At 46.7% G+C, this 16,942-nt stretch overlaps 1 protein-coding gene across 1 annotated transcript; it reads right to left on the bottom strand.

The window, feature by feature from the left end:
• Positions 1-1,488: 1,488 nt before the first annotated feature.
• Positions 1,489-8,642, bottom strand: PDP2 (pyruvate dehydrogenase phosphatase catalytic subunit 2). Its single transcript, XM_002694806.6, has 2 exons — positions 8,527-8,642; positions 1,489-6,233 (listed from the first exon to the last, which is right to left on the bottom strand). Exon 2 carries the CDS (start codon positions 6,180-6,182, stop codon positions 4,587-4,589), a length of 1,596 nt encoding a protein of 531 aa, XP_002694852.1. The 5' UTR covers positions 6,183-6,233; positions 8,527-8,642; the 3' UTR covers positions 1,489-4,586.
• Between the last annotated feature and the right edge of the window lie 8,300 nt (positions 8,643-16,942).

Raw genomic sequence — 16,942 nt, 5'->3', positions numbered from 1 at the left:
TTTTAAAGGCACCATTTAGGGTGAGAGCTGCAGGATGTGTGACTTTCATCTGATTTGTCGGTGGTGAGGTAAGAGGGTAATGTTTTGGTAATCCCAATTATCAACCTCCTGGTTGCAATGGCTCTGAGGTCTACAGTGCTTGTCATCAGCACATATTTTTATTAAGTTTCAAAATGATGGGCTATTGGAATGTATGGGTTATCTATCAGCTTCTTGTCTGAACAACCTACTTCTCCACCCCATCCCACCCACCCTGGGCCAAAATTGTGCCATGAGACTTTCCTGCATTTTCCCTTTCTGAAAACCCAGCATTGGGACAAGTGCATGGGGCAGTGGACTTTCAAATTTGAGCCCTAGTGTAGTGTCAGGAAGTTTTCAAGCCTCTGGGCCTGTTTTTATCATGTTACAAAGAAGGAAACAGCTCCATATTTTCACCTTTCTCTCCCTCAAAGCTGCTCTTCAAGGCCCAGCTTAACCACCCTTTGTTATTATTCAGTTGCTAAGATGTATCGACTCTTTGTGACCCCATGGACTGCAGGCACACCAGTCTCCCCACCCCCGTCCTTCACCATCTCTGAGAGTTTGCTCAAACCCATGTCCATTGAGTCGGAGATGCCATCCAACCATCTCATCCTCTCACCCCCTTCTCCTGCCTTCAGTCTTTCCCAGCATTAGGGTCTTTTCCAATTAACCACACTAGCCCACACTAAAATTACCAACCTAATAGTTGTATTTGCATTTTAAGAAGTACCCACCAGAGCGGTCTTTGTGAGCTGTATCACTCATAGGCAATGAGATATGGCTCAGTCAGTGGAGGTGGGATCAACTGGGCTCTTCAAGTAGCTGGGTAGATCTTTCCCCAAAGCTGGCTCTGAATTTAAAATTAACAAAGAAGCTGGTTTTACGAGGCCAGTTAAATAATGTGAAGTCCCAGCAAGCCTCAGCCCTGAGTGTGTGGAGACCGTCACAACAAAAGCCTCTCTTTTCCTCCTTTTCAGCTCTCCACAAGTTAACGCTAAGCAAGGACTTCCTGTGTGGCTGCTGCTGCTGCTGCTAAGTCGCGTCAGTCGTGTCCAACTCTGTGCGACCCCACAGACGGCAGCCCACCAGGCTTCCGTGTCCCTGTGTGGCTAGCAGACACCAAAAATTGGCAGAGAAAACTTCTTTAGGGTAGCCTTTTTTTTTTTTTTTTTTTGATGTGGAACATTTTTAAAGTCTTTATTACATTTGTTACAGTATTGCTTGTTTCATGTTTTGGATTTTTGGCCCCAAGGCATGTGGGATCTTAGCTCTCCAGCCAGGGGTCAAAACTGCATTCCCTGCATTGGGAGGCAGTCTTAACCACCAGACCAGAGAAATCCCTCGGGTGGACTCTTGAGCAAACTAAAATCTTCCATGGCTAGATACAGGTGGTGAAACAAAGGCTGGCCTAATCTAGTACCCTAAGGACCTTACAAATACAAATGTTCAAAACCAAAAGAAACCAAATCTTATTTTGCCTCTTTTATTTACAAGTTTCACTTAAATATCTCTCATGGTGAGAAAATCAATGTCAAAATGAACATTGGTATACAGTTTACAAATATCAGTAAATATTAAAGAACATGGTTAATTTTTCCAAGTAAATGCTTGATACGAAATATTTCCCAGGAGGTTAGCTAAATGTCAGGTGCCGGAGGTGTCAGGGAAAGAGCCTCGAGCCTGCTCAGGAGACTGTCACACTGCAGGCCTCTGTGTTTTGCACTCGGTGACACACGTGGCAGCTCACAGGACAAAGCAGTGCCACCAGCCTTTATTCCTAGTCCCAAAGCCACACCAGGCCTTCCTGTGCGATGAGAGCCACGTTCAGAGACAAATGAACCACTTAAAATGAAACTAGGATAGCTCAGTTCCAGAATATCCTGGTTTAACCTGGGAAATGCAGAATTCCAAAACTGTCAAATGAAAAATAGGTCACTAGGGACTGATGGATGAACAAGTCAAGCCAGACTCATTCTGAACATTTTCTTGTCGACCTTTTAGGCCAATCATACTTCTGGGGAAAATGTTAACATGCCTCAAAGTTTACACTTTCGTTATAATAAATTAGCTCTAATGTTCCAAATAACATCTCAGAAGACTGAAAACATAACTTGACCTAACATACTAACTTGAACTTAGAACTTCTCTATCCATTTTGATCAATCCCCAGAAACAGCAGAACTGTATTATTTATATAACAATATCTAAAGTATGCCAATATTACCAACATTTCTTACCTAAAATAAATATGCAATTTAAAGGACCAATAAAGCATAGTTTATTCATAAGTGACACCTTAAACAATCTCATTTTTTAGTTCATTTTAGAAGTCTAAATATCAAAATCATTACATACAAGGAATGATACGTATTTCAGAAGACCTGACAAGTATCACCAACCCCCTCTCAAATTCTACTACCCATCCTCAAGTGGTAGCCCATGTGCCTCAGGCCAGTGACACCAAAATTGTAGTCAGGGAGTCAGACACACTGGAGTTAACCAGGAGGAGCTGCTCCTCGAAGCATTCATGGCAGAGTTCACAGTGGAAAAAGGGCAGACAATAAACGAGCCTTTCTTCTCTCTCAATATGCCAATTAGAAAGCAAATCTATTAGGCTGAGAAAAAACACAGACACCCTTGAAGGAATAGGTTGGAAGTCTGTATTCTCTCAGCTGTTCCATAAGTTAATCAGGTATATTTAAGAGCCCATGTGAGGCTCCAAAATAGAATTCAGACACTCTGTAACCCCAGTAAATGCTCTGAGGGTGTGCCAGGGTTTAGCTGGCATAAAGAATGAAGGATTGCAGACAAGTAGTGTTTGGCTCTAGTAACGAAACTTCATGCAAGCTAAATGATAGGGATTCAGGTTTTATTTGAGTTAAGATTTTTCAGAATAAAAGGACAAAGGCTTAAGCACTCAGAAGAGAATTTCTTAGACAAAACAATATCACTAAATAAATGTACAGGGAAACATCCCTAGGCTGTCTCAACACTTGAATGTCCCTTGTCCCAAATATGAAAGTCATATCTATTTTGCTTTCCTTTCAGTGGGTGGCTCAAGGGGGTCAGATGAGGGGAACCATCAACAGGAAGATAGTACAGGAAAATAAAGTCAGTTCTGCAGGTTTATATTTGTTCCATCTAGAGACACACTTCCTGTTTAACTACAGCAATTTCAGAACATGAAATTCATCCCCCTAAAAAAGATCCACATGGTTTAATTTTCCAATAAACATAGACTGTGCAGCCCACAGAAGCTACTACAGGTTACACTGTTTTTTGCGCAACTCTTATACTAAATAAGGCCTAATTACTGAGGAGTAGCAGTGGCCATTTATCCCACTAGTCTATGGGCAAGTGTCCCATCTGAAAAAATCTCCCCCCTCCTTCCTCCCCACCACCCCTGGGGATGCAGCCAGGGAGCCTTGGTTAGCAACTGTTCTCAGGTCCTTCACATTTTTACCTCTCCAGATTCAGGCTGAATCTCAAGTCTAGAATCCATTGCATAAGCCAGTCCTGCCTAAACTGTCACGATTACCACATACAGTCATGAATTTCCTGCTTCCCTGCAACCATGTGAAGTGAGAGCATTCTTTCTAGACAGTATTGCACAGTCAGCAGGGTGAGCAAGTTCAGCATAGCAGTGGGGGAAGGAGCATTAGGAGGAATTAGAGGAATGTTTGAGAAGTATAATCAGAAAGGCTAAGTACTATGAGTAAATCTGTAGAGATTTACTGAACACTGGAGGAAATTTTATTAATGAAGGAAAGACCAGGAGTTAAGGCTCAGACAGAAATTACCTCCTAGCATGGCTCAAAGGTTCAAGGGGTGGGACACAGAGGAAGGGCTTGAAAGCTACACAAATTCAGCTGGTCCAGAGGCCTGGCCACCTTCACCCTCAGCTGAAAAACCAAGAAAACTCATTCTAAGCATGCTCGCTCACAGCACGCCTGTTTGGCAAGTTTGAGGACTCAATTTTAACATAAACTAAATCAGAACTAGAATGCAGCATTACAAAATGTTTTCACAACTAAACACACACACAAGTTAGAATATTGCATAGAAAAGTGTCCTGTAATATGCTTTGTAAACCTAGGTCTTTAGTAACTTCAGAATAAAAAACAAAAACTTCCCTTCATAGTGTAGAAGTCCATGATTACACACAGAATTATCAAGTCTCCAGATTTTGCTGCAAGAGCTCAGAAAATCCTAGACTTCTTCATATTCTTAGAATCATAATTAAATTTACCCTTTCCAGGCTCAGGCTGACAGTTTTAACAGTGTCTTTATAAAAGGACTTGGGTTACACAAGCCCAAGACAAGTCGATCATCTCTGTGCTCTACCCTCCCTGCATAGAAGAGGTGACCAAAACACGCAGGCACATAAAATCACTAGATTTGTTTTTAATCCAAGGATGTTTTTTCCTCACATTAGTCTATAATTAAGCAAGCTGCATCTATCCACCTGCCCTTCAACCATAGAGTCTAAAAGAGCCAGGTGCTGAGTAAGGGAAAATGTCTCAGAAGAACATTGAAGTTAACCGTGGCAACAGGGTGGGAGACTCTTAACTGCCCTTGGAAGATGCACCAATTGAGTCTGAGTTGAAATACACCACGGTGACTGTGATGTCATCCCTGTACATCCTTGCCAAGTCCTCCGGCAACGTCAACATCGCCGACAGCCGCTCAGGCTCCATCTCCCCGTATTCGTTGTTCCCTATGGCATATCTGATCAGACGTGTGGCTGCGTTTTGGTCTGCTGCATGGAGCCCCTGGGCTTTCCTCTGCTGCAGCAGGCTCTGCATGAGTCCCAGGTTGGTGGGTCTCTGGGCCAGGTCTGGCTTGTGCTGACCCTCTTCAGCCAGGTGCTCCACCACCAGCCTCACCACATCCTCGTTGCCCAGCACATCCCACAGGCCATCAGAGGCCAGCACGAGGAACTTATCCTGTGGCCTCAGCCTGTGGTAGGTGACCTCTGGCCTGGCCGTCAGGTAAGGTGGGGTGTAGTAGTGTGGGGGGGTGAACTGGTAGATGTTGAGGGCCTCGGTGTCGAAGCCCCGCTCCAGGACACTGCGCTGCAGCTCTTTACTCCACTTCAGCTGGACGTCCCCAAAGGCCCTGCAGGGCATGAGGACTCCCAGCAGCCTGTTTTCCATGATGACCGTCCTGTCCTCAGACTCAGGATGCTCCCTCTTCAGCCGTGACAGCTCGGCTGGGTTCCAGGCATTGTGGTCCTGGGTGAGGGGCAGACAAGACCACATGCCATTGTCTTCCTGGACACCAAGGATGGCCCGGCAGTCGCCAGCGTTTGCCACGTGCAAGTGAACCCCATCAACGTGGGCCAGGCAAGCCGTTGCCCCTGAGAAAGCAACCTGGAGTGAAAGGTTCCTGGTCATCTCATCTTCGAGGGGGGCCTGGATCTCTAGCGAGATGTCAGAATCCAGTCTCTGGAAGGAGTACATTAATGCTTCCTCAGTGCTCAGCCCCATTTCCATGTGCAGGTTCAGCAGCTCCTGCCAGTAGACGCGGAGGTGATCAAGGTGCACTGACGTGACATCCTTGTAGATACTGTCCCCTGGGTGCTTGAGCCACTGAAGGATGGGCAGCAGGGGCTTCATGCTTTCCATGGCCTCCTCCATTTGCTCCAGAGTCTGCTGGGACATTAGTGACACGGCCACATAGTAGAAGAGCCTCTCGCTCACTGCTTGAGCACATGCGTGGCCACCATGTCCATCGAAGATGCCAAACAGCAGTCCATTGGTCTGCAGGCAGGCGGCTATACCTCCCCGGTCCTCCACCGGGGAATTGGCAGCTAGCTGGTTGCTCTCAAATCGTAGCACTGAATCTGGAGCTCTGCTGACAAGGTCAAGAATCTTATGGGCCGACTCACCAGCTCTCAGCACTTCATTTACCTGCTCTGGGCTGAGCTGCAAGTGGAAGTCCTCTTCCTCCGTTGATGTGTGTCTGTAGGCTTTCTGCAGAGCAATGCCACCACATGCAGTGGCACTGTCTTTTAGGATGGCTTGCCCCTGGGGACAGAGTCTCCATTTTGATTTACTCCTATTTGAGGCATACCTTGAATATAAACGTTGTCCCCCCTGTAATGTGGCAATGGTCTTCCTTGCAGAACTGAGAATCCAGTAGGACACAGTACTTGACATTCTGAAACTGTATGAGTGAATATGTTCCTTCCGCAAAAGGGTTCTTTAAATCTGAAAATTCAAGAGGTTAAGAAATTTAATTTCTTAAAAATAATGACTTCTGCAAACACTTAATCTCAAAATATTTAAGTCTCCACACATCCCATTAAAACATAAATGCATTTCAGAAAATGGCTTTTTAAACACTCTGCACTAAAGAGTTACTGAGGAATTCCCATAGTTGTTTCCTTCTTCCCAAATCCTTTCCCTTGCCACAGACTAGTGCACAGCTCCATGTTCCCTCTCCCAGGCAGGCTGTGTTCCTTTAAATAATACAAGCTCTTTCTTGCTCCCCAGCCACCTTGGTAGCGGCTCTCAGTCAGAGGCCATCCAGCTGTTTAGGCAGGAAGACAGTGGCAGCAAAAAAGACGGAAAAGCCGTTGGAGTCAGATCAACTCTAGGCTCCAACTGGTTATGGTAAGTGGAAAAAGTATGTGCTGGGGTACAAGAGACTCTGAAAATTATAAGACAAGGCAAAGTGAACCTGATCATCCTCGCCAACAGCTGCCCAGCCTTGAGGAAATCTTGCATAGAGCACTATGCCATGCTGGGGCTTCCCTGGTGACTCAGACAGTAAAGAATCTGCCTGCAATGCAGGAGACCCGGGTTTGACCCCTGGGTCAGGGAGATCCCCTGCAGAAGGGAATGGGAACTCACCCCAGTATTCTTGCCTGAAGAATTCCATGGACAGAGGAGCCTGGTGGGCTAGAGGAGGAGTCCATGGGGTTGCAAAGAGTCAGACATGACTGAGCAACTAAGACTTGCAACTTGTATGCCATGTTGGCCAAAAACTGGTGTCCATCACTATAGTGGCAATAATACTGCTGAATTGGACACCGCGTACGGAAAATAACAGAGTATGCACACTAGCTACCATTGATCCAGGTGATGAGCAGAAGCATGCTAGGAGAGAGTGGTGAACAGTAAATCATGCAAAAATTTTCCTTAATAAAACTGGCCAGAGCTTGTTCTACATATATGTAAAGAACACACGCATGCATGCTCTGTAAGTTCAGGAAACACGGCTGCCTTATTCACCAGTGGCTCTCCAGTGCCCAGGCCTCAAACACTGGCTAAACACAGCAATTTCAAGAGGTCCCAAAGCACACTAGCTGTCTAGCATCAGACACACAATGACTTCACTTGCCTGAGTTCCAGTTATCCATCTGCGGAATGGGAATACTAGTTTCATAGGGTTTTGTGAGGATTTTAAAGAAATATAACCCTTCAGCTCCAAAAAAAGATATTATTAGCAATAATCTTTTATTATTAGGTGTATCACTGAGGATTTAGAGGTTGTTTCCACTATCTCCCTATTTATAAAACACCAAACCGCAATGCCTAACGCATCAACATTTTTCCTACTTAAGTTTAACCTACTTATTTCCCAAGGCTAGCATCAGTGGGTCAAAGGGTGTAGACTCATCCTGCCAAACTGATTTCCAAATGGTTCACATCTGCCTCCATAAGGGCATGAAGTAAACCCTACACCTTCAACAGCCTCTGGCGGTATTTTTCCTTAGAAAAAAAATTTTTTAAGTTGCTCTATTTTACTATTTTCTCTGGAGAAACGGGGTGGGGGTGGGGGGGTGTGGAGCGTTTTTTCACTCCACGTGTTTTCGGAATCCCGCCCCCAAGTTTTTCGGTCGGAGTATGGAGAACGCCCACACTCGAGGACCGCCCCGTCTCCCCAGCCCACCTCGCCGAACTAGGGGCAGGATTGGTCGGACCCGGCGCGCAGAGGGCGCCTCCCCGTGCCCCTCGTCCCCACCCCTAGCCTTGCAGAGAAGCTAGGCAGCGTTGCCCGACGCAAGGCCGTCTGCCGCAGACCTGACCCAAACAGTTTCGTGTATCTAAAGAAAACAGGACCCAGAGTCAAGTCTCTGACCCACAGGCTCATAGATACGAGCGCGGCCTCCGGAATCCACCAACCCTATCTCCCTCAAACCCTGGCGCGGCCACGTCCCCGAGTCCCAGCTTCCCAGTCTATAGATAAGGCGAATTAAGTTGCGATGCTGAGCTCCGAGGGCTAAAACAGCTACTGCGGATGTTAGGGCACGCAGCCAAAGGTCCTACGCCAGGCTGCGAGCCCACGTGGCGCGTGCGCGCGAGGAGGGTGACCGTAGGTGTGACCAAGGCTCTTCCCAGTCCCTCGCGGGCCCGCCCCCTCACCTCACTTCACCTCCGCTCTCCACCCCATCACCTGAGCCGTTTCCGTGGGCTGGAGCGGACGCGGGGGGAGCTAGAGGCTTTCACCTCTCACGCTCGCCCTCTTCCCTACCTCGGAGCCACGTCCTCCTCTTACCTGCACCAAGGCAGCCGTGTCCGTCAGTCAATTTCACGCTCGCAAGCCGTACCGCGGGTACCCCTACCCGGGACTCAGCCTCCCGAGAGGGACCTCTCGGGCTTGCTGATCCAGCTGGAGAAGGAAGCATTCTTTTGCCAGCCTTTATTGGTTCATCTGTGGAGGCGGGCCCGTGACGAACAGCGCAATTGTCCAATGGATGAGGAGATTGAGAGGGCGGGCTCCAGATGGGCCAAATCCGGTTCCTCCCCCTCTCCCGCCCACCCCACTCAACCTTTACCCACCCCGCCCTCCATCTCTGTCTGCGGTTAGGCTTGGCCCTCGGCTTTGAGATTAAGCGTACTTGAGGCTGAGCGCTCCCACCACGTGACACCCTGCCGTTCTGTACACCTCAAACAGAGCAGCCTCTCCCATTTCTCACTGTTGTTGGCTTCCTCTCCATTTCTGTCCCGACCAGTTCAGACCCCTCTCCCAGGCGCCACACCCTTCTATATCCTCTTAGACAATCCCCTTAGACGCCTCCCTCGGAGTCCCTGCTGCTGCTAAGTCGCTTCAGTCGTGTCCGACTTTATGCGACCCCATAGACGGCAGCCCACCAGGCTCCTCCGTCCCTGTGATTCTCCAGGCAAGAACACTGGAGTGGGTTGCCATTTCCTTCTCCAGTGCGTGAAAGTGAAAAGTCAAAGTGAAGTCGCTCAGCCGTGTCCGACTCTTTGCGACCCCATGGACTGTAGCCTACCAGGCTCCTCTGTCCATGGGGTTTTCCAGGCAATAGTACTGGAGTGGATTGCCATTTCCTTCGTACACCTTAGACACAGTTTTCCCCGAACTCATTTTTTCTGCTAAACCTGCTCTTCCCCTCCTTCCCTAACCCAGTAATGGCCCCACCACGTGCTCAGAGACCCAAGCCCCAAGCCTGGGAGTCATTTTGACTCCTCTTCCCTCACCCCCACCCCTCTTCTGTCAGTTATCTGATCCTGTTCTTTGTCTCATCTCCTAAATATCCCTCTAATCCAAATATTTGCCTCCAGCTGCCCTACCACTCCGGAGAGGGCGATGGCACCCCATTCCAGTACTCTTGCCTGGAAAACCCCATGGACACGACTGAAGCGACATAGCAGCAGCAGCAGCAGCAGCTCTACCACTCTATACAATCTTATCTGGTCGCCCCACCCTGACTTCACCTTGGCCCTAGGCACTCTTCCTCTATCCCTGGAGAAGGAAATGGCAACCTCCTCCAGTATTCTTGCCTGGAAAGCCCCATGGACAGAGGAGCCTGACGGGCTACAGTTCATGGGGTCGCAAAGAGTCAGACACAGCTGAGCGACTGAGCACACTCTTCTTCTATAGAGCAGGTACAGTGACCCTTCTACAACTTAAATTGCTACGAAAACGTCTTCGTTGACTCCCCACCAACCACTGGGCCTTGAACTGACAATTACATTGGCATGGCCACTGACAGTTATCACAATAGTTAGTGGTTGGTAGATTGAGAAAAGCTGAGAACCAGGATGTCAGATACTCTGTCCGTCCCTGTAGAATTCAGATTATAGCCTGCTGCCTTACAAATTGCTTTAATAGAACCTATCTACAGCCTATGGTGGGCTTCCCAATTTGTTGCTCCGTTGCTCAGCAGTGTCCAACTCTTTGAAACCCCACGGACTGCAGCACATCAGGCTTGCCTAACCTTCACCATCTCCTGCTCAAACTCATGTCCATTGAGTCGATGATGACATCCAACCATCTCATCCTCTGTCATCCCCTTCTCCTCCTGCCTTCAATGTGTCCTAGCATCAGGGTCTTTTCTAATGAGTCAGCTCTTTGCATCAGGTGACCAAGATATTAAAGCTTCAGCTTCAGCATCAGTCTTCCAATGAATATTCAGGACTGATTTCCTTTAGGATTGACTGGTTTGATCTTCTTGTTATCCAAGGGACTCTCAAGAGTCTTCTCCAACACCACAGTTCAAAAGCATCAATTCTTCTGTGCTCAGCCTTCTTTATGTTCCAACTCTCATATCCATACATGACTACTGGAAAAACCACAGCTTTAACTAGACGGACCTTTGTCAGCAAAGTGATGTCTCTGCTTTTTAATATGCTGTCTAGGTTTGTCATAGCTTTTCTTCCAAGGAGCAAGCGTCTTTTAATTTCATGGCTGTCACCATCCATAACACTATGGCTGCCACAGTGATTTTGGAGCCCAAGAAAATAAGGGCTTCCCAGGTAGGTCAGTGGCAAAGAATCTGCCTGCCAATGCCAGAGACACAGATTTGATCCCTAGGTGGGAAAGATCCCCTGGAGAAGGAAATGGCAACCCACTCCAGTATTTTTGCTTGGGAAGACCCATAGACAGAGGAGCCTGGCGGGCTATAGTCCATGGGGTTGCAAAAGAGTGGGACTTGACTTAGCAACTAAACAACAATTACCTACGATAAATCAAGTGCAGTCTTCCCTGGAGGCAGAGAAAACTGGGAGAAGACCAGAAAAGGCCACTTAGAACCCTGAAAATGTGGCCTTCTGGGAGGAAGGCTCACTGGCTTACCTGGGGAGCCTGGCCAGCCCACCTGGATCCAAGGACATGGCTGCCATAAAACAGCTTCTGTCAGACTTGCTGGTGATATGATATTCATACTGCCACTCACCCTTGCCGTTTTTCAGAAGTTCTACCAGTAAGTCAGAATTTGCAATATCTCTCTTCCTGGATATTGAGACAGCTGTTTCCAACTTAAACTAAAAATAACTCCAAAGGATTTGAAATAAATAGGTGCAATTATTATTATTTTTACGGGCAACACAGTTTCTGGGTGCCTACCATATGTCAGGCCCTGGGCTGGTGACTACTGGAGAAACACAGATGGCAGCCCCAACAGCACTTTCCTGAGAAAATTACATCATTCTGCTGTCTGAAATCACTGAGTTTTTCTAAGTTACCACACGTACACCACTTCCAAAGTAAAAATCCACCCTTGAGGATTTTGTGTGCATTGGTACTTCTGTTTAAAGCCTATAGTGAGCTTAGTTGCCCTATATATACATGATGGCTAGCCCAAGAACCCTATTCAGTGTCAAGTCTTCCTTGGCACAAAGTCTTATTAGGGGAAAAAAAAAAAAAAAAAGAAGGAAAAGGACTTATCTGTGCCTTGATAAAGGGAAAGCAGCAGCTCAGCTATCATTTTCCAAGAAAATATGTAAAAAATACTGTCTCAATGAAAACCAAGCAAATGTGAATACTGATGAGTTACTGATTTTTGTCAGTCAAAGTGAAAAACATTAAAACATGATTAATACCTAATGTTGATGAGTGGGTGTTGCCTTCTTGGTAGGTGGAGTATAAATTGAGTTTGCCCAATGGGCAGCTCTTTGATCCACTAATTCTACATCTTTTAATTTTACAGAGACAATCAAAGGCAAACACAGCAAATTTTATACAATAAACATACATTCCCCCATCTTGTATAATCAGAAAAAAAAAAAAAGAAGCAAAACTGTATTTTGCAAGCAGAGGAGTGGTGGGGGTAGGGAAACAAATCTCTTAGATGATTCTGATTAGGTCCCCTGATTCCTTAGCAATGCAGATAAGCCCACCTATGGAATGTTAGGTAAGCTGGATTTGAAGATGACCAGGAGGAATTGAGATGGTGGCAGGGGGGTTTTGTCTGACTTGTCAAAACTGTATCTGGCCTGATCATCTGGGAGAGTTTAGAAAAATGTCAGATGTCTTCTTTGCCAGCACAAGCTTGCCCCTGCAGCGTTTCTGTGGCATCACTGTTGCCCGAGGTGGCTTTAAGCCCAGAAAAGCCTTCTTGCTGATCTGAGCACATCTGTGCTTTGAGTCAGTTGTCCCAGAGACCAGTGCCATCCCAAATCAAGTGATTTAACTTCACCATCTTTGAGCCAAGCAGGTGGCTTTCCCTGGCACTGTTCTCTCCCAGATTGATCACACATACACACGCGCACACCCCACCTTTCTTCCCATTAGAGGGAATGGTTACCAATCCCTGCAGAGCAGCAAACTCAGGGACATATTTAGCCAGTCTTGAGGATGCTTGTGACAAAGGCTTGGAAATTTTTGAAAAATACAAGTCCTGCCTCAGCCCTCTTAAACCTGTTGTGAAGCAACAGCACTGACAGCCTTGCCAGCAGTCTTCAAAAATGGTTATGTTAAGCACCTAGCCTAGGTCAAGCTAAGATTGCCCTTCAGTAGAGGAGGATGGGCAGAGCCTTTTTGGGGAAACACAGCCTGTGTTTCTGTCTCTTTAAGGCTTCTTCAAACATAAGTTAATCTTTTTCAGCTGCTGCCAAGGCTGCGATGATCTAGGCCAGAGGGCACCTTCTTCTGTGAGCCTCAACGAATCATTCCCTTTGCCACTGTCACCCCATACCCATTCTCACTCAGCCCTTATTAACTGGTGAGCTCAGAATTTTCCATCACCCTGGAGTCCCAAGTCTGAGGCCCAGCTCTGACACCTACTTGCTGTGTGATCATGGGCCAGTCACTTTCTCTCTCAAAGCCTCCATAGAACTATTTGGAGAGGGCAGTTATATGGGCCTTGGAGTTGTCATTTGCACTCTAGTTTGCCCATGACATATCCTTTCTTGAAAGTGAATTTGGAGAGGAGCAGAAGAATAGCATGGGCTTCCCAGGTGGCACTAATGGTAAAGAACCCACCTGCCAATACAGGAGATGGAAGAGATGCAGGTTTGATCCCTAGGTTGGGAAGATCCCCCTGGAGAAGGAAATGGCAACCCACTCGAGTATTCTTGCCTGGAGAATTCCATGGACAGAGGAGCCTGGTGGACTATAGTCCATAGGATCACAAAGAATCAGACTGAAACGACCTAGCAGCAGCAGCAGAACAGCAATACGGGCCTAGTGTGGGGAAGACAAAGTTGGGAGACAACTCTGGAGCTCCGAAGAAGCACACTTCCTGTTCTTTCCCTTGAAGCGCCATCCTGTGCTCCCCTGTGAAACAGTAGTTCTCCAGGAAAACTTCCAGTGCCTCTCCCACCACTCCGGTGGAATCCCCACCCCAAGTGCCCAGGGCACCTCTTTGAGACAAGGTTGAGTGAGTGAAGTTGCTCAGTTGTGTCCAACTCTTTGTGCGACCCCATGGACTGTAGCCCACCAGGCTCCTCCATCCATGGATTTTCCAGGCAAGAGTACTGGAATGGTTGCCATAGACAAGGTTAGGAGTGGAGTATCAGCACCTTGGCCTGAGCAGGTCCCTAACACCCAACAAGAAGCCAAGAGCCAGGTTGGAAAGTCCAGAAAGGAGCTATTGTGACCAAGAGACCTCAGATGGAAAAACCAGATTACAACAGAGAGAAGGCGTTTGATAATAACAGCAATTATCTCTGCATTTCTCCCAACCCCTCTTTTCTCTGCCTGCAAAGAAAATTAAGTAGGACACATGCCAGCAGTTAACAATGCTTATCTCTGTAGGAACTTTCACATTCTTTGCCTGTCCATTTATTATTTCCTTTAAAAAAAAATGTTTTTAACAGTCAGCCTGTCTATCCTACCTAATGACACCTGGGAGTGGGAGGGAAGGAGACACAGCACAGGGTGGGTAGGGACTGTCCTGAGGCCAGGGAGGCAGCTGGGGAGAGGGCAGTGTCCTAGAGGAGACTGCTGTTCTAGATGGGGGAAATCAGGTAGGTTAATCTGATAAGACAGGCTTTGGCCAGAGATCTGAAGGGAGTTAGGGAATGAGCCTGGCAGTATCTGGGAAATTGAGATACATTCAACAGAGAGAAAATATCAGGGACAAAGGTCCTGGCCTTGCCAGCCAAGGGAAGGGCTTAAATTTTATGGCTAGGGCTGCCTGTCTCATCTCCAGCCGGCTGAAGAGAACTTAAAGGAGCATCTCCCCCTTCTTTCCTGTCACACGAGTGTATGTTCCTCGGTTCTTTGTCTCATCACAACAAAGATTTGGAGTGACGAACATTAAAGCCCCCTCAGCGTGTCACAGCTCTCAGGTCTTGGATAGACCGTGTTATAGCTCTCAGGTCTCGAAAAGACCATGTTACAGCTCTTAGACAAATCAATGTTACAGCTCAGTGTTACAGGTCTATTTTATTTAGAAAATAGCAGGAAAATCCATCTTCGAGGCGTGAGGGCACTTCGATCCAAAGATGCGAAGAGAAGAGCGCCCCAGCGCTCGGGAGAGAGAAAGAGAGAGCTAGCTTTGGCTCCTCTTTTTATATGTTTACCTCTCCCTGGGCCTGTCCTGTGTAAATTGGGCCAGCCAGGAGTGTTGTTTGTTTTACCTGAGGTCCTCAGTCTGGTCTTCGGACCTTCTTTTGTTCTATTTTCGTGGGCTTTTCCCTTCTTCGTCTTTTAGCCACCGCCATTTTGGACTCCTTTTCCCTATTCTACCTACCTAACATTCCTAAAGTGTGCTCCATGGAACACGGTCTCCGAAAATGTTCTGAGAGAAAAGGGCCACAGCCATACCACTCTGCCCTGGCAGAGATGCATAATAAACAATGGCTTTGTTAGTTAGAATAGGAAACTGGAGTCCAAAATGGCAGTGGCTAAAAGACAAGGAAGGGAAAACCCCGTGAAAATAGAACAAAGGAAGGTCAAAAGAAGGTCCGAGGACTGGAGTGAAGACCTCAGGAAGAACAAACAGCACTCCTGGCTAAGCCCAATTTGCATAGGGCAGGCTCAGGGGGAGGGAAAAAAACATATAAAAGGAGGAGCCAAGTCTCTTTCTCTTTCTCTCTCTCTCTCTCTCTTTCTCTCTCCCTCTCCCTCTTTCTCTCTCCCTCTCCCTCTCCCTCTGTCTCCCCTTCTCTTCTCTCCTTTGGGTTGGCATGCCCTCACTCTTCGAGGATGGATTCTCCTGCTATCTTCTCAATAAAATAGACCTATAACACTGATTTGTCTAAGAGCTATAACACGGTTTCTCCAAGTTTGTGATGTGCCGAGGGCATTGGAGAAGGAAATGGCAACCCACTCCAGTGTTCCTGCCTGGAGAATCCCAGGGACGGGGGAGCATGGTGGGCTGCTGTCTATGGGGTCGCACAGGGTTGGACACGACTGAAGTGACTTAGTAGCAGCAGAGGGCATTAATGTCCAAATCTTTGCTGTGACGAGACAGAACCGAGGAGCATACACTCGCCTGACAGCCTAGTCAGAATTATTGGCTGAATCAAAATTATTCAGTAAAAGGAATTCATCCACCTTCATTGCATCAATGCAAAACTGTTCACCATGGACCTCCTTTTTACCGTAAAATTTTGACACATCTGGTAGAACCTGTGTACTTTGTGAGATGCCATATATCTGTTCTTGGAAGAGCAAAATAGAGTCGGAAGACCTGAACTGATTTCCCCAGGTTGCCCTTTAAGCTTGTGGCTGAGAGGAGTCTGGGTCTTGCTCTCTGGACTCATTGGCAAGCCACATTCCTAGAAGCACCTTATGCATATTTAATAGCCTGAGGGACCAGGTTAGACTTCTTCAAAGCCAGACAAATCCAGAGGAAGACCCCTGTACACTGTACAGGGAAGCTAGTTTTCACCATGCCATGTTTTTCTTTAGCCATCTTTAGGTAAAGACTGTAGCTTAAATAGGCACTTCATCTTCATGGGTGTTAACAATGTGTGTGTCTTGAGCTTGGTCCCCCAGTGGGCAGTGCAGGCTGATGCATTTCAAACACACTCATGGAAAATCAAATATACTTTAATCAGGTGATAGAGATAAGCAAAAGCTCTGTCTGAACACTCCACTTCTTGTAGAAGACTGGGAATCTGTGCATTGTTTCCCTCCCCCGCCCCATAGGATTTTTTGAAATCAAAGTATAGTTTGATTGTGTTGTATGTTGTATTCATTTCTGTTATAAAGCAAAGTGATTTAGATATACATACTATACATTTTTAAAAATAGCCTTTTCCATTATGCTTTATCATAGGATATTAAAAAAGTTCGCTGTGCTATACCGTAGGACCTTGCTGTTTCTCCATTCTGTATGTATAGCTTATATCCGTTAACCCCATCCTCCCACTGCATTCCTCCCCCGACTATCTCCCCCTGTGCAACCTCAAGTGTGTTCTCTATGTCTGTGTGTCTGTTTCTCTTTTGTAGATAGGTTCATTTGTGGCATAGTTTAGAGTCCACATATAAGTGATATCATATGGTACTTGTCTTTCTCTTTTCTGACGGACTTCACTTAGTATGATAAGCTCTAGTTGCATCCATGTTGCTGTAAATGGCATTATTTGTTCTTTTATATGGTTAAGCAGTATTCCATTGTATGTATGTGCCACATCTTCTTTACCCATTCATCTGCTGATGGACATTTAGGCTGTTTCCATGTCTAGACTGTTATGAATAGTGGTGCTATGAACATAAGGGTGTATGTATCTTTTTGAATTAGAGTCTTGTCTGGCTATATGTCCAGGAGTGGGAT

This window comes from Bos taurus, chromosome 18 (assembly GCF_002263795.3).
Source record: "Bos taurus isolate L1 Dominette 01449 registration number 42190680 breed Hereford chromosome 18, ARS-UCD2.0, whole genome shotgun sequence".
NCBI lineage: Eukaryota > Metazoa > Chordata > Mammalia > Artiodactyla > Bovidae > Bos > Bos taurus.
The sequence above is the reverse complement of the archived record's forward strand: the minus strand, read 5'-3'. Positions and strand labels throughout refer to the sequence as shown.

Coding starts and splice junctions, on each gene's coding strand:
- PDP2 (XM_002694806.6), bottom strand. CDS start 6,182: ATGTCAAGTACTGTGTCCTACTGGATTCTCAGTTCTGCAAGGAAGACC.